Raw genomic sequence first — 24,607 nt, forward strand, 5'->3', positions numbered from 1 at the left:
GCCTCATCATCCAATTGGTGTCTGTTCCATTCTTATCACATGTCAGCACCTCAGGTGGGAAATACTCTCATCCACGTGTGGAAGGAACATTCAGATCACCCTCTAGGTTCTCCTTTAGGCTACCATCCATCAGGAGGGGCTCATTCAAAGGTAAATGCTGAATGCCAACAGAGATACAAGTGAAAAATGAATGCGGTGCAGGTCTGGCTGTAAAAGCATGGAGACCGGGAAGGACCTGAGGAGGTCATTCAGTCCCACACCTGCTCTACAAAAGCTGGTTTCTTCAGCTTTCTCAGTGACTTGTCAGGTGTTGAGTAAATCACCAGCCTAGTACTGATGGTCCCAGCACCTCAATAGCCTTGCTGAGAGCTATTTGCTTTTGTGGCACTGTAGGGACAACATTTGTAATAGCAAGTATGGATTCTTCAGATTCTCTTTCTCAGTGAGCGCCTTTTTTTGACCATGTTACGTCAGTATCGGGAAGCACTAAAACTTTCTGAAAGCCTCGTGCTTGTAAGTGGGAAGTCAGTACACAATTTTAGCCCACTGAAGCCTTTTTTTCCCTCTCAAACAATGCAGAAATCTCTTGCTACTTATCCCGGTTCCTTTGGTTCTTCTTTTTCTCTGATGTTTATTTGCTTCTTCTTAAATGACATCTCAGTGCTGATATCTTCCATTCTTGCACACAGGTCCCTATGACTGTGTTTTCATTCTTACTCCCTCAGGAATTCATCTTAGTTGCTGAGTATGTCTTGGCCTGTGTGATGGCGGTGGCTTATTTATCTCCATTTTGCTAATGAATCAAACCCCAGTGCTCTGCTCAGTGCTTTTTCCATTGCTGTGACTTCTATTTCCATATGAGTACTTCAGGTTCTGCTTTTCTGTGGTACAAATGTACATCTTATCCCATATAATTGCTTGGAGGTTAATTATTATCAAACGTTTGGTTTTCAGCCATCCTCTTCCCTGTTCACTGTACTCTGTGCCGCTTTACAACAGCAGCGTCTGTTCTCAGGAGCTGATGCCTTGCATGCTGCTGGGCCCTCTGATGCCATCGATTAGTCAGAAATTCCAACGTAGGAAATCCTCATCTTTAAGCAAGGAGAGCTTCTTTCTCTCCTTCCCACCCCTATGCTTCTGGTTCTAGGTCTTAGCTCAGCACTTCTTCATGCCCAGCAAGGGTCAAAGCATAAAGCACTGTCAGTGAAATGGCAGCATTATGCACCTTCCAGGTCTGCAGCATGGAAGGATACTAGCTCTTAAGAAAGAGCCTTCTAACCCACAGCTTTCTCTGCATGTTTTGGAATCCCAGTTTTGCTCTTCACCAGCTCAGATGGTTTTAAATGTAGGCAGTGAAGCCAGCAAGAAATGAAAGGCTGGCAGCGTTGCTATACAAGGAGCAGTTTTGTAACTCTAGGAACAAGTGACACTAGAAAATGAAGAAGAATGGACCAGACAGCTACAGAAAAGCTCCATATAACCTGTGAAAACTTCCAGCAATGTTCTGAATGGAGAACTAAGTTTCCATTCTTAGACCCTGTACCTTCACATTTCTCTTAAGGCAGCTGTTCTCTGTCTGTCCTCTTGGTACAAGCAAATAATATCTGCCAAAAAAGAGACTGTCCCCTTATCTTATTTTCTTAAAGTTTTTCACTTCGTTCACACTAAACCAGAAATGTTCCGCCTGTCACAGAGGCATTCTGACCCTTCTTGTCCCTTACTGAAGTTTGGCTGCCTCAGTTGCTTGTGTGGAATTTGTTCCACAGTTGTAACTGGGCTTTTGTTGCATTACCTGATATTGACTGCTTTGACACAAGTGAAAAATGCTCACTCCTCATTCTTTAAATGCTCAGAACCTTCCAGTTCTGGAATGCAAGTGTGGAATATGAGAGCTGCCAATAGGCTGAGCTGCTCTGCTCTCAGTAACACTTTGAACTTGCCAAGTCAAGGCAGACCAGCCCTGTAGTTCACATCTTCTGACATGTAACAAAACGATATTTTAAATCAAATGTGATTTGACCCAAAATCGTCATTCTGTAAATTACTCTTGCGTGTCTCACTGATTTCATGTCTCTGTTTTTAATACCTTTCTTTTTATACTGTATCACTGTCCCTCTCTGTCCCATGATGTCAAACAAGACACTGAATGCTGCAGCAGTGAACCTGATTTTAACTAAAACTCCTTTTTGTCTTTTTGGCTCAGACTTATTATAGATGTTTCAACAACTACAAAATGATTAGATACCAGTGTATCAGAGGCACCGGATGGTGCCTTTTCCACCATGCAGATTTTGGTTTAATTTGTTGTTTTTCAAATCAGGTAAAAAGAGCAAGAAATTTATCCTTTCTTGGCCATGGAGGTCAACTCGTTGTTTGGAAGACTACAGTTCCGTGGTGTTTTTCTTAGAAACTTTTTGCAGTTGCCATTTTCTTCTGTTACAACCACAAGAAAGCAGAAGGCGGGTACCTTGGAGCTCAGTGTGTAGAGGTTGATCTTGGGACAAGAGCCTGGTGGTGCTCTGAGAGCCCTTCGTGACAATGAAGACCTTGCGTGCAGCTGCTTCAAAGCAAGACAGCAAACCCTTCCGTGTTGGGGAGCTCAGTGCCCTTTAAAAGCAGCACGAACCTGCTGATTTGTCAAGAACTAGAATATTTTTTGCTTTTGTGTGTGTCTGTGTCATGTTGGGAGAACGTGGTTCTTTGAGCGGATTATACGGTGAGCCCTGTTTCCATAAATGATTTTTGTCTTGCTCAAGGCAGTTGGCAGTTACAGAGTTGACAAATGCCTGAAAGTTGTTTAATAAACATGGGTGCTTGTAACTGCTAATGAATTTCATTTTTGCAATGGAGAAGGACCAAATCAAAGTCACAAAAATACTTGCTCGTGTCATCTGTTGCTTACATATGAGTTATTTCCTGGTGTAATGCTGTGTTTATTTGGTTTGCAGTGGCATGCTCTCTCTCGTGAAGAACAAGCAAAATATTATGAACTAGCTCGTAAAGAAAGGCAGCTACACATGCAGCTTTATCCAGGCTGGTCTGCAAGAGACAACTACGTAAGTCGCTCTCTTGAAGATTATTTTCAAAGTAACTTCCTTCCCTTAACAGGTGTTTTTTCTATTTCTTTTTTGACATACAACTTGTGGAAAGCTCTGATAGGAGGGATGGAGAGCAAACATAAGCCTGGTATTCATTTGTACTTCAGACATCTAGAGATTCTGAGATGTTCTTGTTGTTGAGATGCATCTTGTCACTATTTGTCACAATGGTCACTATTTTTGAGGGCAAAATTTAACAAGAAAGTTCTTCTAAAGCAATTGACAGTGCAGTCTGAAAGCTGAAGTACAGCTGTGAATTTTCCATAATGAAAACATAGTGATTACTCGATATCCAGAAATCTTCTGTGGACCTGAGCTAGAAAAAAGGGGCACCTCCCTTTCAGGAGAGCAAAAGCCAGGGAGTTGCTGCATGCTGAACTTTAGTTGAAAGTAACTCAGGATGGTCTGTCTCTGAAATAAAGCCTGGAAGACTTGTATAAATAAACCTGCTAATAGGTTCAGAAAAGCTAAGAAATTTAACAAAGGGTGTTTTTTTAACAACTACTCATTTTTTTAACGATTAAATATCAAACAAGCAATACTGCCACACGGCGTGGCGCACGCTGCACAACTACACGATTGTTCTCTCTGTGAGCAGTCGGTGGAGTTGTGTGTTACAAAATGTTGCTCGAAAGTCACAGTCCTGAGAGACTGCCCCCAGCCCAAGATCCAGGCTCCTTTATGTCCCCTATCAACTGTGACATTTACTGTGATAGGAAGTGTACACGCTGTATTTGGCTTACTTTCCCATCTGTATTGGGTGGACAATAGCACTTTCTGTTTCAGTGATATCTTATGGATGTTGAAGATTTTGAGGCACATGAATACGGCATTAACAGAGACTGCAGAAGTACCCAGTGCTTCCAGTGCAGCACAGTGACTGTTCAGCTTAGCTTCAACAAAGTTTTTCTTGTAAGCCTGAGTCTCTTAGGGAGATTTTTTGTGTGGAAAGTATTGACACAGAAGCCGTTTGATCATCTGTGAAGCAAAAGCCTTGGTCTTGCTCACATCCATGCTCAGTTCTTCAAGGACAGATGCTGCTGTAAGCATTGGCAGCCTGTTTCTGCCTGTCTTTTTTCCTAGCAGATGAGCTGTCATGACCTTATGCAGGTGGGGTTTATTTCAAGTAACCAGACCATGTCAACAGATGAAACGCACCTGGAACCAAACAGGACCTTACTGAAACATCTCTGCAACAAGGGGACTTCAATTATATTGAAATTACTTATGGGAGAATTAGAGTACTTCACAGCAGTGCCAGCTCACGCTTACTTGCCATCAGCCTTCCCTGTGGTGGCTGGCCTTTAAACTGCCAGAAATACCTTTTGGTTGCTTACACTTGCCTGGGGAACAGTGACTGTCCCGTGATTTTCAGGCATGCTGACTTCACGAACCCAATGTATTTTGCCATAATACACACTGCCATACAGCACAAGCAGTGGACCTGCAGTTTCTTACACACACAGACAGACATTTTGAGTGTATAAGATGGCACGCAAGAATTTTCTCTTTGATGTGCTTCCTACTTATATCCTGTGTAGCAGTGCAGCTCTGACGTGCTCCAGTCCTATATATTACAGCAGAGAATCCTGCTAGCGTTCCTCCCGCAGCCCTCTCTGCCTCTCCAGGAATGCTGGCACATGTTGTGAGTGGTGAGAAGGCGATCAGTGTTGATCACAGTTTATCACCGAATCCTTTTAGGGTTGAAGTCATCATATTTTTCCTTCATTTTTGCCAACTTGAAGTAAAAAATGACACTATTGATTTAGCAGCATTAAAAGTGGCTTGGGGATGACTTATGCTGTCAGTATCTGGGTACTTTTAAATGTTTTTTATTACTGACAACCAACGAGCCCCTCAGAGTGTCACAAACTACTTCTTTTGGGAATGCTGACAATTAGTTTTCAGATCAACCTTTTCCTCTTGTCATTTTAATTCTGATATCATAGACTGACTCAGGTCAGCTTTCAGGACATTTCAGTACGCAGTGTAGTGAAAAAGCCTTGTCTGGGTGCTTACCTGACAGAGCATTGTGCTTTGACTTTCCTTGAGCCCCACAAATCTGCTTTGTGATTCCTTGTTGTAGTCCCGTCTTTAGGAGCTCATTCCCAGGGTGTTTCCCCGTCCCACTGCCACCCTCAGGAGCTCCTCTGGTGGGGAGGACATGAGGGGAACAGCAAGTGACAGTCCCACATGCTGCATCTGCAGCAAGGTTTGCCAGAGCTCATCTGATAGAGCCTCTCCTGCACCCTGAATGCTTTTTTAAAATACATGTGGATATGATTTTTTTCATTTTTTCTTTCTTTTCGGTTCTTTTTTTTTTTTTCTCCACTTTTTGGTTCTTTTCCTTTTTTTTTCTTTTTTCCTCCCTTTCCTGTTCCTCCTTTTCCTTTTTCTTCCCCTTTCCTTCTCCTTCTCCTTCTCCTCCTTCTTCTTCCTTTTTCCCTTCCCTTCCTTTCCCTTCCCTTCCCTTCCATTCTCTTTTCCCTTAGTAAAAAGCTGAGATTGAGAAGACTGTGAATACAGAGCAATAAGGAGAAGTCATATGGAGGAATGTCAGGGTGGCAATTAGGGTGATACAGGATGACTGAGGTTTAAAATTGTGGGTCTGAGCTGATCCTTTGTTCTCTGACAGCCCCTGCGACCCAGGCACTCTGGCCTTTTCAATAGCTGGGGGCGTGAGGGAGGGCTGATTCTGTGTGTGGGTTGGCACGATGGCTGTGCTGACACACTGGTGCCAGCGTGGTGGCCAAGACAGACAGCTGCCTGGCGGCCATTCCTGTCCTGCCCTCGCTCATGCTGAGGGCTCACACTGCACACCAGCCTGGTATTTGTGTGGGATACTCCTCACTGTGCAGGCATGGTCATACAAGACTTGGCCTTTGTTAAGTTACAGGCATTATCAGAACGGTTGTAGTTGGCTGGTTTGCACCCTGGGGACAAGTTGGGGTTGTCCTAGGTATTTTCAGCACCCTGTCTGCTGTTGCCATGTATGACAGTGTAAGTATCTGCATGTGTGAAGAATTCTTGTAAGACTCATAAATTAGGATATCAGCATATGTGTCATCAGTATATTAAGCATGAGAAGTCTTTTAGATGCTGGCGGCTGCCAGTGTTAGTTGAAGAGCTGCCAGAAATTGTAATTCTATTTGGATACAAAAATGTGTATTGCTCATGTGTATATTTCTCCTTAGATACTGAGAGCAATACCCTCGTTACTGTTAAAACAGTCAAAGGTGCATTAGAAGAGGTTTAGCTGCCCCCAAAACAATTATGGTTTTTTCCTAACAGCTTTCTCAGTGTCCAGATGGCTTTTGTTTCTATGCTGTGAAGCAGGGAGGGCAGAAATAGGATGTTTTTGTGTAATTGTGTGGTAACATCACCTTTTTTGCAGGGGAAGAAAAAGAAGAGGAAGAGAGAAAAGTTGCAGGAATCAGCATCAGGTAGGCCATGTCCAGCTCTTACTTAGTACTCGCGTCAGCTGTATCGCAGAAACCAGGGCTCACGCTATTTAATTTTTACATGCTGCTCTCTAACAGTCGCTCCTGACCAGTGTTTTAAAAGATACTTCACTTCGAATGCGAGCTTGCAAAAATGCACACAATACGTGTTTCCTTTCCTTTACGCCTTTCCTGACTGCATCAACATCTGTGTCTGAAGTTACTCGTTGCTGCAATCACTGTCCTGCTTTACTTTACCTCTGCTTTTCTCCCCAGTCAGTGTTGCATCATCCTTAGGCTTAACCTCTCAAATGTCGCGTGGGATTACTGGACGCTGGAAAGTTCACACTGACCTTTTTGTAGCCATGTTAGGTTTTATCAACCGTATTTTACATTTCTGTGTACACTAACAGCTGCCCGGTAGGATGGCTAAAAGCATCAGTGAGGTCTCCTCTTTGCCTTTAAAATATAGGAAGAGAAACTCTGTTTCCCCCAACAAAAATGGCTGGTATAAGAACCATGAAAAGAAAAACGAAAAAATAAAAACCCGCACCAAAAAGAAAATATGTTATGCTGTAGCAAACAAACTTATTTGGAATGTGCAAAAACTCTGTAACAGAAATTTGTTAAAGGAAAACAATCTTCTACAGGTACAGGCCCCAGAATGACAGCTGCCTACATCTGAAGCATGGTAAGAACTTCTCTAAAGCTTTCCTGATAAAACTGATTTGTGAAACGAGCTTTCTTATCAATTTTATGCAATAATATGGATTTAGCAAAAATGGCAGAAGTATCACATCCCAAAGCTAACATTACTTTGACTTCTGATGGTTTTTATACCGGCTATCTATTAGGTGTTACACCATTTCACTTCTTAACCACAGTATTTCCATACTGACCGTACCTCACTGACTCGCTGAAGTCCACCTGTGAAGCACAGAGCTGAGTTTATTAAGCAGTGCAAACCGTCCTAGCCAGCGAAATGCTGCAGTTCCCAACACGTGGGTTAGAAGTTGGCATTAGAGCATGTTTTCTGTGCTGATGCTGGCTGGCTGGGCACACTGTTTTTGTAATTTATTCACCTGTATACTAACAACACGTCTGCTAAGAACGTGGGACTGTGTTTCAGTTGTATCAAAAATGTCTCCCTTGATTGTACAGCAGTATTTTGGCAGAGTGGGGTTCTCTTTGTTGTAGTTCCGATGTGTGTTTTCTTTCTTTTTATCGTCTTCGAGGAGTGTGAAAGGAGTTGTTGTTACACATAGGCAGTAACACCCGCCAAGCCGGGCTGTGAGAGCATGCAGTGCCGCAGAGCGATTCTCATTTCTCAGTGTTTGTGTTGGAAGGCTGGTTCTCCTCCTCCCGCCAGTGAGATATGTTTTTTAGTAGGAGTGGAGTTCATTTAAAATAATAGTAACTTCCACACAGTCTAATTAACCCACAGTGCTCTTGGGAGATCCCTGAGAGTTCCAGGAGCCGTGCAAAAAGTAACACACTCTACACATCTGTATGCATTACAAATGAAATGGGCTCTTTCTGTCTTTTCCTCTGACTTGTTTGACCATGCAGTCCCCTTTGCACATGGAGCAGTCTGTGAAGTGATCTCCTGCTGCCTTTCCCCTCCGCTCCAACTTCCAGCCAGGGGAAGCCACGCTGGATTTGCTCTGTGCAGAACAGCACCCAGCATCCAGGCAGCACGGCTCAGGCCCCTTCTGTGCTTCAGCCTTAAATTTACTGTTGGTACTTCAGCTTAGGTGCCCTGGACCGTGTTTGTTTTGAGTATTTTTCCCTTTGATTGTAATGCAGTACCAATGAACATCAAATGTATGATGGGCAGGTTACATCATTTTAACATTGGTTTGGGCATTATTTTTTTTTTTGCTGGCATGTCTGAGTTAATGCACAGAAACTAATTCAGATTAGAATGCCATTAAGTTTAGTGTGACAGGTAAAAACTGGAAAATGTTTGGTTTCTTGGATGCATTACAATTAAGGATGGCTGCTTTGCCTACACTGAACTGTTCTTACTGGAGTCTCTTTGTTTGCATTTTGCATAGTAGAACATTAGTAGAAATAGAAAGTGAGGGATGTCCCAAGTGTATGGGCTTCCTTTTCTTTAACCTCCACATCCCTTCCTCCCTTCGGTTGAGCTCTGTAATAGTGTGGAGACTGTTGTGATATGTGTGTCTGTGTCCTCATGCAGTGTATAGAATGAAGCGTGAGAATGGCAGGCTCCCACTGACTGGGAAGGTGCTGTTGGCTCCATATTTGCTTGCATCAGCAGCCTCACAAAGCGCACCAAGTGGATGCCCTCTGCTGAGACGTACAGATGTGCTCTAGCTGGAAGTAAAGGCAAAGGATGAATTAGGGAGCCTGAATCAGCCAGACTTCAAAGTAAACTTCTGAAGGTTAAAACTGTTGCCCTTTGCAAGCCTAATCCAAGGAATGTTTTGCCCACAAGCGTAATATTTTACCAGGCCCACAGCAGAGCTGTTGTAGTCTGTACTGGATGAAGATGATAAGTTTGGGAATGCCTTTCAGTGAGCGCAAATTGCTCTTGGAGACAGGAAAACATGGGCTTCCTTACTCGTATGGCTGGTGCAAGGAAGAGGGGGAAGGAGGTGGGAGGTCTGGGAAGGAGACAAGCATTCTGTTATCTGAGAAGAATCAGAAATGAGTAGGTGGCAAGACCAAAGAAAGAATCTCGAGATGCGGCACAAAGGAGATGAGCCAGAGCTGTAATTATGGTGACGTGAGAAGGATGAAATGGTGGGAGGGTTGTGTGGTGGGATGTTCAGAGGGAAGTAACGGAAGAGACATGCAAACAGAAATGATTTAAGAGACTGTGAAAGTTTGGGTTGGTTGTTGGTTTTTTTTTTGGTCCATGAACACTTCAGGACAGAAGTGATTTTAAACACCTCCAACCAACTTTTTGGCTTGCTTATCATTTGAGCAGCGAAATCAAGATGGTAGCATTAAGTTGCTCCTCTTCTCGGAGTTGTACGTAACAGCAAGCTCCGTATGGCTTCATAGCTTAGCGTTTAACTGAGCTCCACTATTCTCTCCAGCCTGCATTTGTAAAAATGCTTTAATATTAGAGAGTTTTAGGAATACTGTGACCTGGTACTTTTGTTTTGAACACAGCTTGTAAATGGGAGCAGTTCTGTGTCAGAAGTGATGATTTCTGATTCCCTATCTGATTTGACCTTTGAGAAGAAAAACTGATACGTTTGCATCTCATGGCAATTTATAAATCATTGAAGAAGTCGAAGGGTGCTAACAAAAATCCCCCTAATAAATTGTTAACGTTACTGACTTGCAGTGTGGGATAATTGCAAAAAGCACAACTTTTGACGTATGGCAGGATGCAATTGGGAAGTCCTCACAAGCTGCATTATCATTGTGTTTTGACATATCTTCAAGGGCTAGAAAGAGTGATATAGAACTGTAATAGATATTTGAAAACCTGTGAGAAGTGTATATGTGGCTTGCAAAATGCAATGGCAATTAGCATTTAGATTAGCCAAGTTTTCAAAAAGAAGGAAGCTTGACTAATGCTGATTTAGAATCAGAAGCACTTAGAAAGATCAGATTAAGAATGTTTAACTTGAAACAATTAATAACTTCTAATGTTTCAAATCTCCTAGATGGAAATTAAAACCTAAATTCTGTGCAGGAGAAAATTTGGATGGTGTTGTAGAAAGAAATCTATGGTTGGTTTATCTTTTGCTTACAACTTAAAACAGGTTGTGAAAGTATAAAGTGGACTGATCTACAGCCAGCATGTACTGTGGAAAAGAACCATCTGATGACTGCGGTCGTAGTTGATGATGAGTTTCTGGCTACTGGCCTAGAGAAGAGATGCAGAAGGGATGTGGTACCTTGTTTTCTGAGGCACACGTTTAATCACATGGCTTGTCCAGTGCTCTTGAAATTCCTGCTAGATGTTTGTTTAATTTCAAACTACTCCTGGCTTTTTACTGCTTGGAAACTTTGACACAGCATGGAGAGTCTGTGCAGAAGTCAGTGTTTGTGGTGGTGGTGATGCAGGGACACGTCCTGGTTAGCTTTAAGATACACATGTAATGACCCATGTTTCCCTGTTCCTTCTATTGCCTGTAAACAAAAGTTTTCAATACAGTCTTTAGAAAAGGTCCCAAGAGGCATTTGGGCCACACTGGCTATAACGTATATGTAATGGCTGGAGGAATTCATAAAAAGGAAAATGAGGAGAGTGAAAAACAAAGAATGTTTGATGAATTTGAAGTATCAAAACAGTTATTAACTACAGTTAACTTCAAGCCTTTAGAAATTTTCAAAGACAAGGGTATAGCCCTCACGCAGGGCTATATACATATCCCCTCCTGCAACTAATTCCAGCATAACGCTGGTCTGTCCAGGGAGAAAGAGGCTAAAGTCCATTCTTTCAGGCTCTGTGACATCAAGAAAAACACCCAAAGGAAAGCTGCCTTCTGTTTGCTGGCAGGTACAGAAGGGCACTGACACCTGCTGGGAGAGTTGTGGCAGAGCATATGCAGCTCCCCCTTTTCTTTTCCAGCCTGCAAAGCACGGGTGGGGAGGGAGGGTAGGAGGGCAGTTTTGGAGGCAGGCAGCAACTACAGGAGAGATAAGAGCAAGTCACCGTAGTGGCTGAGCATGGGTTTCCTGAATAAAAAAGAGCAGAAGGTTTTCAGCCAGACTGGCAACACAAACACTAGAATGACAAAAATATTGCAAGTACTTAAAAAATATTCGTTTTTGCAACCAAAGGGTTGCTACAAAGTCAGCATTTCCTCTTTTAAACTGGTGAAGAGCAGAGGTAGGTAACTCAGCAGGTGAATGCCCGGAGCCTGTTTGTTTTGTCCGTGCGAGCTGCAGATGCTGCTGTGAAGTCAGAGATTCTTGGAGTTCGAACTCAGTTGCGTTTACAAGAAGTTAAACAGCAGTACCATTTCACTTCCAAGGTGTTAGCAGTGGGAGGCTTGGGCTAGAAAGAAGGAATAGTATTGTTCTAACACCCTTCCTGTGGGACAGGGTGGGGACAGGGAGTAGACTGCTGAGGCACCATTCTTCTTGAGCTGAAACCTGCTTTAGTTGGTAGATTCAGTAAACTTAGCACCAGCCCGAGGATTCCGAGGTCATGAGAAAACTGTGGAAGCAAAGTGTTTTCATAAAGAAAACTGTAAGATTTTGGGACATGGTTTAATTCCAAATGAGAATAAATCCTGAGCATTCTAATGCTCATCTCTGTATTGTATTTTCCCTTTGTGGTGTATTTACGTGAAATAATTGAAAATGAGTGATTGATGTTTTGTTACAACACTGTCAAAAGTCTTTGCCACTTGAGCCTCTCTTTAGGTGCTGTCTATCCTCTAACTCAACAGAACCGTGTTCACATACAGTTTTGTCAAAGCTTGTCTAGAAAGCTAGCAGTGTTATGTTTCTGTCAGCCCGACTTTCAGTAGTGACTGAATTGAGAAGGTCTATTGATATATGAGTGCAAAAACACCCATCCCAAAGACAAAAAACCAAAACTAAGAACAAACCTAAACCAAAGAGTTGCTGATTTTTATACTGTAAAAGTCACTGCTAGTAGAGCCCATCTTCAGTAGCATCAGTTCCTTAATCCTCCACTTTAAGACTTCTAATGCAAGTAATCTTTAAAACCTCTGATCCCTTACCCGCTTGGTAAGACTGTACCATATAAAAAGGTTGAAAGTGTGCAAATTAGAAAGCCGTGCAGGGCTGGAAGCTCACAGCAGGACCAGCTGAAGCACTGCTGTCTGGACTGATAAACATGAAACCACCAGCCAGGTAGACAAAATACATTTTAGTCCAGACCTTCAGGACAGCAGCTTTCTGCCATAGGTTCCAGCATTTGTAGATGCTGGAACCATATGTGCAGAGGTGTCACGGTACTGGTGTGTGGGCAGGGTTAGGTACAGATGAGCAAAACAGGATCCATCTCTCTGGGTGTTCTTGTTGCCTGCATTGCTGATGTGTGGATGATGGATCAAGGGAGCTCAGCTGAGACTTAACTTCTGAGGCTGCTTCCTCCTTGCAAATGTCAGATATGGATTTCATCCTGAACATTTAGCTGCACCAGAATTAAACTCTGGACTTTCGGGAGCCCTCTCTCCTTCACCCCTGGGATGCCTGAAATTGCATGAGGTAAATTGCTATTTCCAAAATAACCGTATATAATTAATTAGCTCTAAGGTGAGTGCATTTGCTTGTTATTAGGTGAGACTTGAGTTTTGCTGATGAGTTGTTTCCCCCCGCATACATGCCTTTCGAGATGCATGGCAGGAGGCTTGTGTCTTTTTGGACCACCAGAGATTTTTTGCTGAGAAGACGTAATTGCATCAAAGGGAACTTGATGTGTTCGAGTTCTGCGGTGATCTCTGTGCACAGCTGTCTTACCTTGGTAGTGTTGCCCTATGGGAGTGTGACTGTAGAAGTCCATAATGTTCAAGAAGATGCTCTGCTTACATCTCTTACCGTTGGTTGTATAAAAGAGACTATTTAAATGATTCTGCCCATACCTTAGCATATTTAAACATTGAGACTATCTTTCCTGTACATTATAAAGTGTAAGCTGTGCTTAATGGCAGCAGAAAAGGTGATCTACAAAGGAAACCTTAAATACGTTGTTTCATTTAGAAATTCTCACTTACAGATTAAAACTGCAGTAACAATTTCAGCGCCCCTAGAACAGATGGATCTCTCTTCCCAGCTCTAAGTATGTAAAACAAACAAGGTGTGGAGTTTTTTTTCTATAAACAAACAAAACAAAACAGAAGCCACAGGCACCAAGTCCTGACTAAATGTCTTTCCCTTTTCTTGGCACTTTAACGTTTACAATTTCATAATTATTTTGGAGTGAAATTAGATGTGAGGGGTTCATTTAATTCCTTCAGAGAGCAGAGGGGCTTTGTCTTAATCTTCTGAGTATTTATTATAAAGATAAAGAAGAGCACAAGCCTATTTCTTCCTCCCTTGCAGGTCACTTTTAGTATATCTACAGATCACTTTTTGTATATCTTCTTTAAGAAGCTGCTGGAGATTGCTGTCTAGAGGTAATCTGTTTTTTATTACACAGAACCTCCCACCCCCCAACAGGAAAAACATGTCGTGAGCCTTCTAGCATGAGATTGTAGCTCAGTGATAGAGCTTCTAGTTTCACACTGCCTACACAGGGGGCCTTTGATAAGAGCCACACCTGCTTTGGCATCGCTGAGTTCAGCTGAACAAAGCAGGAGCTGCAGAACACCTGGATGTCCCTGGTGCCATACCAGCCTGCTCAGAAGAGCTCTCAGACCCACTGAAGGGGGACCTGCTACAGCTCCTCCATGAGCTGCTTCAGTGCATCTGAAACACAAGTGGGCATTTTGTGGCCAGACCCCTGTTCATAGTTACCAACAATGGGCTGAAGCTACAGTAGCAAATGGGGGGAAGAATTCTTCCCCCCAAAAAACAACCAACCAAGCAGAAAACCTTACCAACAACATAGGCAGTATCTATTGCAGTTTTAAGGTATAATTTTTTTCTAATTTCTTCGGCAACAAAGGCAGTTTAAAAAAGAAAAGCCTCTGGAGCCTGCTGGCACCCAGCTCTCGCAGAGGGCTTTTTCCTCTCTCCCGTAGGTCTCCAGCCATGCGCTACAACAGCCTGCAGGACCCTGCAGCAAATCGGATTACTAAAACAACTGGGGTTTTGCTGGGAGGTGTTTGGTTTTTTTTTGTTTAGAAACAACAAAGGTTGCGGAGTGTTTGTTTTTGTTTGCCCAGAACATTTCAAGGCTCTGGTTTAGGCTAACCCCACAAACCATGGCCCAGCTGGGCAGGAAGAGGAGCAGACGGCAGCGCCTGAACCTCTGTACGGCTCTGTTGTGAAGAGCGTACAAAGGGGCTTCACAAACAGAGGGAACCTTTCAGATAAATCATGGCCTCGTTTTGCGTACTCAAGTTTAGGGTGTACAGGATCCACGCTGGCAGCAAGTCGAACATGTTCGTTTGGGACTTCAAAAGAAAATGAGTTTCCGTTGTCGGATCCCTGAGCTTGCCACGTTGTTTGAAGTACTGCATTAAACCCAGGTTTGGAGACTGGCTTTTTGGTGTTTTTTTTTAGTACGTGTAACTGCTGTCGTCTTGCATCTTTTTACAACTGCATGAGAACAACCTGTGCTGAAGGAAAAAAATGCCCAGTTGAAAACTTTTATTTTCTCTTGCCTTCTGTGAAGGGCCAGATATCTCTTTCACTCTGCGCTTTCCCCCAGCCAGGCCCAGAAGCTCAGCTCTCTTCTGTAACATCTGCTGATTAGCATCACTTGGATGAATCTGCATAATCCCCTCTCCCTTGTTCCACCAAATGTAGATGAGTGAAAAACCGTGGGGAGAAGCGAGGGGAACTCGAGGCCCTTGCAGACCCAGCCTTCAATCCATCTCATTCCCAAGCGTGGGGAGGAATTCTGACCCCCCTCTGGTGCTCTTGCGCTCAGCTGTTGAGCCCAGGCTTGTTAGGACACTGTATTTTTACAGCAGAGATTCCCGAAATGCAGCTGTATAGTTTCAGTAGCGAGGCTCCTCTTGTTACACTGAATATTTGTTGGATTTTATTTCTGTTTCTTACACGAGGAGGCCATTTTTTCTTTCTTCCTGCAGTCAGATGTACAGTGCAAATGGCACAGACAGTGCCTCCTATTGTGGCTCAGGCTCAAGGCTTCACATATGTAAAATGTGACTTGCAGCACTTTCTTTGAAGCCTAACCGCAGCCAGGGAGCTGTAATTGCAGTCTTTGATTGAGCCGACTTCGCTTGTGGATTGGGCTTTGCTAGGGCATGCCTTACTTGGCCAGACTTCAGCTGCAGCCCCCCAGTGAAGCCTTAGATGTGGGAAGTCTTCAGTCTCCTCAGCTCATGCCTGTGGTTTCTTGAAAAGAATCCTGATTTGACCTGTTTTCTATCTGTAAGGCAGCGCCGTCCTCACTCCTGTTTTTTAGGTATTATTTGGTTTATCAGCAGAGGAAGCAGTTTCCAGCGTGTAGCTGTAATGAGCAGCTGGGAAAAGGCTGAGTTCTAGATGCTGTTTTCGGGACAGCCACTGTGTAATTTTCTGTATTGCAGCATTTGCTTAGAAATGAAAATATCTGGGACTTCACTGTGCCTGACCCCTTGCAGATTACAGTACTATCTGCAACCTCCCTATTGGAAAGGAGGCCGTTTAGGCGCAGGGAGAGGTTGTGGAAAAGAGGCAACAGCTGCTGATGTGGTGTTTGGAGGAGGGAGAAGCGCCGGCCACTGGTGGAGAAAGCTGAGGGCCAGAGCAAGGCCGCGGCCGTTATTTTAACCTCCTGACTTCAAAGACAGCTTGCTGGTAAGGGAAGGGGGGAGGAGGCAGGGAACCATCTCAACAGAAGAGCATTTCATTTCCTTCGGTGAAGTAGACATTCCTGGCTGCTAATGGGGAGTAGCTCTGAATCACAGCGCTTGTATCAGACTGCTGTGAACTACTGGCCTGGCGCCTCAAGGCCATTCCTCAACAGGAAGCTGAATGTTTTCATGTAAGACTGAGAGGAAAACCTTCCCAGGAAGAGCAACCTGGACCAAACCTTTGAAAATCTGGGATGAAAAGGCACAAAATAAATATAAAGCTGCGGGGTGCTCTCCCCAGTGTTCCTCTGCTGTTTGCTTGGCCTCTCTTTCGTGCTCCTTGGAAAGGTAGAGCCCTTCGTAGCTCTTTGATCCGCATGTGTTACGGAGCACTCCGCTACTTCTTCTATTTATTTATTTATTTATTTAATAATAATAATAATATTAAAAAAAGAAAAAAAGAAGCAGGAAGCTCAGAAAGCTTTTTTTAGTTGGGACTTGGGCTGGTTTGATGAGGAAATAGGAACTGAATTAGTCAGTGCAGACCACCTCTGTTGAAACCGCTGGTTTTCCAGCCGACTTTCAGCTGTGCTGTTTTAAGAGGCCACAGTGGCTTTAAATGCCCTTCTGTGGCTACCAACAGCAGGTGAAAGTCATTCACTACATACCAGGGGATGGTGGTATTTGGGGGAAGAGCGTCCTCCTTCAAATTAAAGCTGTGCTGTGCAGCTTAATCTAAAGCTCATGCTTGCTCCTCCTCCTACCTTTGTATCTAAAACCAGTGTCCTCCAGCTTTCCCCTTCCCTCAAACAGTGGTCACCTGGGTAGCTCCCACCAAGGAGTCAACTTGTTTAGTAAGATTTTGGGCTCTCATGTTGTGCTCGCTAAAATCAGAAGGTCCAAAATGGGTTTTGGTGGTTTTCTACTCCGGAGCACATTAGAGTAACTCCTCATTCAGAGGCAGTATTCAGACCAGTATGGGAAGGAGTATTACAATGACCTACACTCAAGCCACAAGGAGTGAGACTCAAGTTACAAATGGCCGTTGTTTAAGTACTACCGCTGTGATATTTGCTGATTATTTCTGCTTGTGGCTCTTACATGCTCAGTCATTCTATTATGAATAGTCTAACAGGGTGCACACAGTTGGCAAATTCTGGTAATAGAACTTTGAGTTGTGGTTTAAGCGAGTCAATTTCTCCATCAACTTGTTCCGTCCTGCCTTGCATGATTTGAGGTGTCAGCAGTGCATCTTCCTTAAGCAGTTGGTGTGTCTCACCTGCTCCACTGAGTTGCATTCCTGTGCTAATTTTGGTCATTCCTTAAAGCTGTTCCTTGACCTGCTTATTTGGCAGTCAGGTGGTACCTGAGGCCTCCAGGCTCACGTAGATTTTTGAGATAGCGCTAATCCTGAGACCATGGGATTCCATCTGTGGAAAACGCCCGACTCACCAGGCAGTCCCAGGGTGGAGGCCCCGTTATAAGGCAGTTGTCTGGGTCAGAAGGGCAGGGTGAGGGCTGAGTCAGCGATTGCATAAGTCAGCTGATGTAACCCAGAGACCTAATGCTGAAGAACAGTGCCTCTCTGCAGGGAAAGATCAATAGCTACAGGCTTGCACCGTTGGCCTTTTCATACGGTGTAAGAACGAGGCCCAAAATGATAGTGAGCTGTACTGCTGTACAAAAGGCCTGATGGCTGCATGCATCTGGAAGATGCACCCTGCACTGCCAAAGAGCAGAATGAATCCTCCTCAGCACAGGGTTCAGCAAGTCTCTCTCACCACATTCCTTGGCCCAGCTGCTTACAGAAGACAGCATTGCTTCATTTCTACAGAGCAGAGCTTGAGGCTCTGAACTGGAGGTTTAATTGACCTTAACTGCTGTAGTAAGTGCTAAAGCCTGAGGATGTCTGATTTTGTAGCAGGTATCTGGGTCAAATGTTGTAGATAGATAAATTAAATCCAGTACAAAAAGGAATTACTTCTGTAATATGCTGAACGTCTAAGCAGCTGTAAAAAATGCCTTCTAGTCGTTGAGGACATCAACTTACAATCCAGAGTACTCTCCTGCATGAAACAAAACCATGAATAATCTTGCAAACGTCATGCAACTGCAAATAGCAACACTCTGCACTTTACTGGGACACAGCAAACGCACATCCCACTCTGCACCGTAACAGTCACCTATCGCCGTATATTTCCCTACAGGACAGCTTCTTTGAAGAGCTTATTAAGAAAAGAAGTTTCATGTAGTCTTTGTTTCTCTCTCTCTTTCTCCTTCCCCTGTAGGTGGGAAAAGAAATGCTTTCTCAACTTGCAAAGCAAAGGCGGCGACACCAGGACCCCTGCTGGAGATGGAAGCTTGTTAAACCCTAGGTGTGTCCTTCATCCACACAGACCACCCCCAAGGAGTCTGTCTAGGATGTCATTCACCCTGATGTCACTGCTAAAGACACTGAACCATAAAGACAATCACTGCCAAAATCCTTCACTATCACGAGGTCCAGCCCTGATATAAATAGAGCAAATAAGCTCCTGGGTCAGCAGAGCAGCTTCTGTCTTCACTCCACCTCTGCCTTGCACTCTTAAGCCCTCGTCTCATCCGTGTCCATGTTGAGTCAGCAAACAAAGTAGCGTGGCTGTCTCTGCCTGCTTCAGCCAACTTAGAGCACCGCTGCCCCATACAGCACATCGAGGAATGGAATTTGCCTGGACCAGGACGACACACTCAAAACTTCTTTTTATTTAATGGTGCGACAGGATCAATTTGGGTTTTAGCTTTTTTAAGAAACTTGAATGCTTTTATATTTTAACTTTTAGTTTGTAATTTCCTTGGTGTATATTTTCCTAGGTCTGAGCTTTGAAACAACTGTCAAAAATCTGAACTACTTTTTAAATAAAGGGGTTTATTTTCCTTTTTTTTTTCTTTTTTTTTTTCCTTTTTTTTTTTTTTAATTATTATTTTTATTATTTTCTCCTGCCAGAGGAAAAGCCTGTATGGAAAAAGGTGGCTTTTTTTTTTTTTGTTAAACTACTTGTAACAAATAGTGGCCTCTCAGTCTATATAATACAGTGTCATATAGAACTAAATAAATGTACCAACAGTCAGCTGGTCAGTAGCCATGTCAGTCTCGCATCACCTCCTCTGTAAACATAAGCAATACATCCAGCAAAGCCGACTGCAGTGAGTTCTCCTTCTTACCCATCGCCCTTCTCCTTGTAAAAAAGCCCAGCACTTGAATTATTACTTCAATTGTTCTGTATTTGTATCTGTTTTTGTTAGCCTGTTAGTGGGATTTTATGCCAGTTGTTGAAATGAGCATCGATGTACCCATTTTCTTTTTAACTAGTAAGGCACAGCCTTTGCCAAAAATACTGTCAACCAATTTTGATCTTTGATTTTTTATTGTTATTTTTTTGGTCATTCCAGTTTGAGTTAATGTGCTGAGCATTTGGGGTTTGCTTTTTGGTTTGGTTTTTCTTTTTTTTTTTCTTTTTTTTTTTGTTTGGGTTTTTTTGTGTTTTTTGTTTTTGTTTGTGTTTTTTTTTTTTTTTAATAAAAGCTTTGTAATAAAACAAAAGTCAAATGTCTGACTTAAGAAGGAAACGAGTCGCACCTGAAAGAGATGAATCCCTAGAAAGTAGATGCAAGCCCGTGAATGTGCAGTCACTGCTCAGACTGCAGGCTTTTGGCTCACTGTCCCCCTGTAGGAAATGCTTTTATTTGTCTGTGTGGAGAGCAGGAATCTCATTTTGATCCAGGAGAAAGGAATTGGTACAGCCACTGCTACCTTCTGCTTCACAGCTAGAATTGGTCCGACTAGAAATACCAGGCTCCTGTGGTTGCTCCCTCTATCTCACAGAATGGCCCAGGTTGGAAGGGACCTGAAGGACCACAAATCTCCAACCCCCTGCCACAGGCAGAGCCACCAACCTCCCCATTCAATACAAGACCAGGCTGCCCAGGGCCCCATCCAACCTGACCTTGAGCACCTCCAGGGATGTGGCATCCACAGCCTCTCTGGGCAGCACAAGAAGAAGAAATATCATGGTTGAAAATATTGCATGACAGCTTCCTTTTAAACCAGCAGGCACCTCACACAAACCCAATTGTACCAGTGTGGCCAGCATGTTAGTCTCTGTGATATTTATTTGTAGCAACCAGAGATTACTTTAAAGAAGTGACCCAGCAAGGGAATGCTCCCAGGTGGCAGGAGAAAAGGTTGGGAGAACAGCAGCTCCATACAGCAGTATCACGAGAGATGGCTCTATTTCCATTCTTGTTGTTCATTCAGCTTTTGCTGGAAAACTGGTTGTCAGTTTGAGGTTTGCTTGTTCACTTTTTGAGCTTTGCTTGTTTGTTTAAGGGGGAAGAAAAGCAAGTGCTTCAGTGCTGGAGTTGTTCTAAATCAGGAATAAGTGCAGCGAGTTCTGTAAATTGCATGTTTCAAAGATAACAGTTCTCTTTAAAACACAACTACTTCATTTAGTTATTGGAACAACTTCATTTTGGGGAGGGGGGGTATTTAAAAAGCCACTTACTCATTTTGCAATGAAATAAAACAAGATGTTCCCAACAGAGATGCCAGCTGTAAGAGGCGAGCTGTCCCAAATACACTACGTAGTCAACAGTTGCCTGTCTTGAGGTTGAAAGGTCCTTCAGCTCTGGCAGTGAAGGAGAAAAGAATTCAGGAGCTAAAAATAACATCTCTGCTGTTAACATTGGATGAGCGAGCACCATGTGTTGGACTCATTCACAGATCAAAGAGACCTTTCACATAATAGCAACCATGGAAAAGGTGAACTAATATGCAAAGCTCGCATGAAAGCACCTGAAACAAGCTAAGCACGCTGTCCTGGAGAACCCTCTGTGACTTGAGTCAGTGGCCAAGCCACCCTCTCCCCCATACTCTGTCCCATGCACTGAACATCTGGCAGGCACCAAAGGCAGTTCCACACAGGTATTCCCATTCACAAGCACAGAAGGTAGGGAGCACACATCCTCTCCTCTCACTGAACAAAACAGAAGGGCAAAGACACACAGCCAGACGGTTGAGACAGAACTGTTGATGGCTAATGGGGCAGCACCACCGGATAATCTGGCTCCTCAGGCTTCTAGATCATCTGGACAAGAGCCATTTCCTTTCTGTTATATAAAAGAACGATGTCCCCAGGCTAACTTTGGTTCCTTATACAGCAAGAGATGGAGATTCACCAATTAGATTTACAGGGACTTTCCAGCTCTAGAGGAATTATCTGCTGTCGTAGGATTAACAAAGAGAAAAGGCAGTAAGTTAGTTAATGGCACGAGTCACACCTTGGTGGGCAGCTGAATTTGCAGCAAATGTGGGAGCTTAAGGATCCGATCATTTCTCAGAGCTGCATGAACCCAGAGCATCAATCATCCCTACTTCTCTGAAACCACTGCAGTGCACAAGGCTTTGAAGCAACCATTCCGTTTTCTGGTGGCCTCCCGCTCTGATCTACAGAGCGGTTAATTACACTAGAGCAAGACAGGCAGAAAATGAGGGACACTGCAGAGTCTAAGCAATGCCCCTCAGTAATGTTACTACAGTTTGCTTCCTGTGCTCACAAGGGGACCACCAGGTCAGACAGCCTCCCCTTCTGCGTAACTACTGAGCATGAAGTGGTGGTCAAGACACAAGAGAGGCAACAGAAGACACCAGAGCACAGCAGGAGCTACACCGCTTGGTTTAGACCAAGTTTTAAAGCCTGAGATGGACAAGATCCTTAAAGTATAGCTGTTTCTTTTGCTACCTTGACGTAAGTTTCCTCATTCACAGCTCTCCCACATTGGGAAGCGGTCTGTCTTTTCCAATGACCTGATGCTGTGTTTTCTATGCGCATAAAAAGACTAACTTAAAATCTAGCACAGGTCTAACACATACTCTGTATCTTCATCCAGCCCGGATTGTAAATAAATACCATTTGAAGACAGAATGGGCAAAAATACCACTTTCCTCTCAAGTCAGTTTAAGAAAAGGATTCCTTAGATGCATTCTAGGGATGCTACTTCCTTAGCTTACAGATACAAGGATCCGATACAACTATATATAGCTATGTAAAGGAGCTATTGGTAATAGGTGAACGGTTGGACTGGATGATTTTTTAGGTCTTTTCCAACCTTGGTGATTCTATAATTCTAAAGTGCAGATAGGAACAAATACAGAACGTTGAAAGTGGGGTACATACAGAGAGGTGCACAGAGAAAGGTCTCCTCTTCCCTGCCAAATATTATAATATTATATTATAATATCATGAAATATTAGTCAAAAGCCAGGCAGTTCCGTGGGCAAGCAAACCTTAGCACTGACTGCTGTAGTTCTAGGAGGACAACATGCTGTATGGGCTCTGCATTCGTTTAGAATGACAATTCAGTTCTAGTGAATCTGAAGCAAATCCATAACTTCGATGTAAATCAGTTGTAAACTGAGCTTGGTGCACACTATTTATGCATGACTTGAAGTTCTAAGTCAAACTGCTACCAGCCATGGCTACGCCTAGCCTCACCCATCGTTGCAATAGTTTATTCCCTAAAAAACACCATAAAATCACAGTCCTTTTGGAAAGTTTCCTCCTTGTAATATTAGCTGCCACTGCAGGAAAGCTCTCTCCTTTGCCAGAAAGCGTCGTGCCTGCAGGTGAAGGCTGTACCTACAGTATAATCCTTTGACGTATTCATCACTCTTTAACACTATTCTTCCCTCCCACCAACACGTAACTTTAAATGCCACACACCAATAGGCCACACAGTTTTTTTCAGCTCTAAACCTGTGCAAATGACCTTGTGAGTATTACTCTGGTCTTAAGGCAAATTTTTTCTTCTAAGACAATCAAACATCCTTACAAATTTAGCTCCAAGTTAACAATACTGGCTTCAGTTCATAGATTTGCCAGTTTAGAGTCAACAATAGCTTTTAGCTTTAGCCAAAAATAAAAAGCAAAGTCTGTAAGAAGGAGAAACATTTCCTCCTCGCTTCCAATTAATGCTAAAGAAAAAAAAAAGAAAAAAGATGGTATCAGGAAAACTACTCAAGTGCAATTAACAGCTTCTTTTCACCCATCTCATATTCTCAGTTTTAAAAGAGAATTTGCCTGACTAGCTCACTGAATCCACAGCCTCATGCAAATCCGCTCTCTCTATGAAGCTCTGACTGCCCTGTAGTCTATTGCATCTGCACATTGCCCTCAAACCAACTTTTTTTAGGCACTCTGAACATTACTTGTGTGCTCAACTGGCACAACTCAGGAATCTCACCCTAAACTGCAAAGAAAACAGAGCTGAAAGGAACCCATCGGTCCTGCTGCCATCAGAGAAATAGCTGTCAACGACCTTGATGAGGGGATAGTGACCACCCTCAGCAAATTTGCTGATGACACGAAGTTGGGAGGATTGGCTGACATGCCTGAAGGCTGTGCTGCCATTCAGCGAGACCTGGACAGGCTGGTGAGCTGGGCAGTAAGAAACCGGATGAGGTTTAACAAAAGCAATTGTAAAGTCTTGCACCTGGGTAGAAATAATTGCATGCACCAGTACAGGCTGGTGGAAGACTTGCTGGAGAAGAGCTCTGCTGAGAGGGACCTGGGCGTCCTGGTGGACGACAGATTGACCATGAGCCAGCAGTGTGCCCTTGTAGCCAAAAAACCCAATGGCATACTGGGGTGTATTAAAAAGAGCGTGTCCAGCAGATCGAAGAAGGTGATCCTCCCCCTCTACTCTGCCCTGGTGAGGCTTCATCTGGAATATTGTGTCCAGTTCTGGGCTCCCCAGTACAAAAAAGACAGGGATCTCTTGGAAAGAGTCCAGCAGAGGGCCACTAAGATGGTGAAGGGCCTGGAGCATCTCCCCTATGAGGAGAGACTTAGGGAACTGGGTCTGTTTAGCCTTGAGAAAAGAAGGCTGAGAGGGGACTTGATCCAGGTTTATAAATACCTGAGGTGTGGGAGCCATAGTGGTGAGTCTGGTCTCTTTTCAGTAGTGCATGGGGATAGGACTAGGGGTAATGGGATGAAAGTACAGCATAGGAAGTTCCGCACAAATGTGTGCAAGAACTTCTTTACAGTGAGGGTGACTGAGCACTGGAACAGGCTGCCCAGGGAGGTGGTGGAGTCTCCTTCTCTGGAGATATTTAAGACCCGCCTGGATGCCTTCCTGTGTGACATGGTGTAGGGAGCCTGCTTTGGCAGGGGGTTGGACTCGATGATCTCTAGAGGTCCCTTCCAACCCCTACAATTCTGTGATTCTGTGATTCTGTCTGAAACACCTCATCTTTTACAAACTCCTTAGAGAAAACCAACAATTAAAAAGGTCTATGAAATATAAATGCAGTCTATCTTACACCTGTTTATGTTTGCAGCTTTGTAGGATCCTAAACAGCAGGTCTCAAACAAAGTGAACGTAAAGAATATATATATATATATATATAAGTAGGGGTGGGGGTGGAGGTGGATATTTGGTGCTAATTCACCACATGCAAATTCCAGCTGTTCTCTATAGACCTACCGCCAAGCACACACTTCTTTCCAGAGCTCATGAGAAAGCCTCTTGCTGGTGAAAGTGGTTAATCCACAAGAGTTTTGCTGCCAAAGCCAGGACTCTAAATGGGGGGTTTAGGTTACTAACGACAAAAATTCTGCATTCTTTTACTAGCAAATACCGTAAGGGCTTCTGCATTTAC

The 24,607-nt window shown here is 43.6% G+C and overlaps 1 protein-coding gene across 4 annotated transcripts in view; it reads left to right on the forward strand.

Annotated features, from left to right (window-relative positions):
* Nucleotides 1-19,489, forward strand: part of LEF1 (lymphoid enhancer binding factor 1) — a 53,589-nt gene extending 34,100 nt beyond the window's left edge. For 2 of the 4 annotated variants that reach the window (XM_015861377.3, XM_015861375.3), the window contains 4 exons: nt 2,949-3,056; nt 6,493-6,541; nt 7,189-7,229; nt 18,198-19,489. In XM_015861377.3, the coding sequence (XP_015716863.1) occupies nt 2,949-3,056; nt 6,493-6,541; nt 7,189-7,223 (192 nt within the window). In that variant the 3' untranslated portion in view covers nt 7,224-7,229; nt 18,198-19,489. The remainder of the gene's footprint in view (nt 1-2,948; nt 3,057-6,492; nt 6,542-7,188; nt 7,230-18,197) is intronic. The other 2 variants (XM_015861374.3, XM_015861376.3) reach the window with 1 other exon arrangement.
* Nucleotides 19,490-24,607: the final 5,118 nt, after the last annotated feature.

The sequence above is a fragment of the Coturnix japonica genome, chromosome 4, assembly GCF_054131305.1.
Source record: "Coturnix japonica strain WE chromosome 4, WE-NBRP24, whole genome shotgun sequence".
NCBI lineage: Eukaryota > Metazoa > Chordata > Aves > Galliformes > Phasianidae > Coturnix > Coturnix japonica.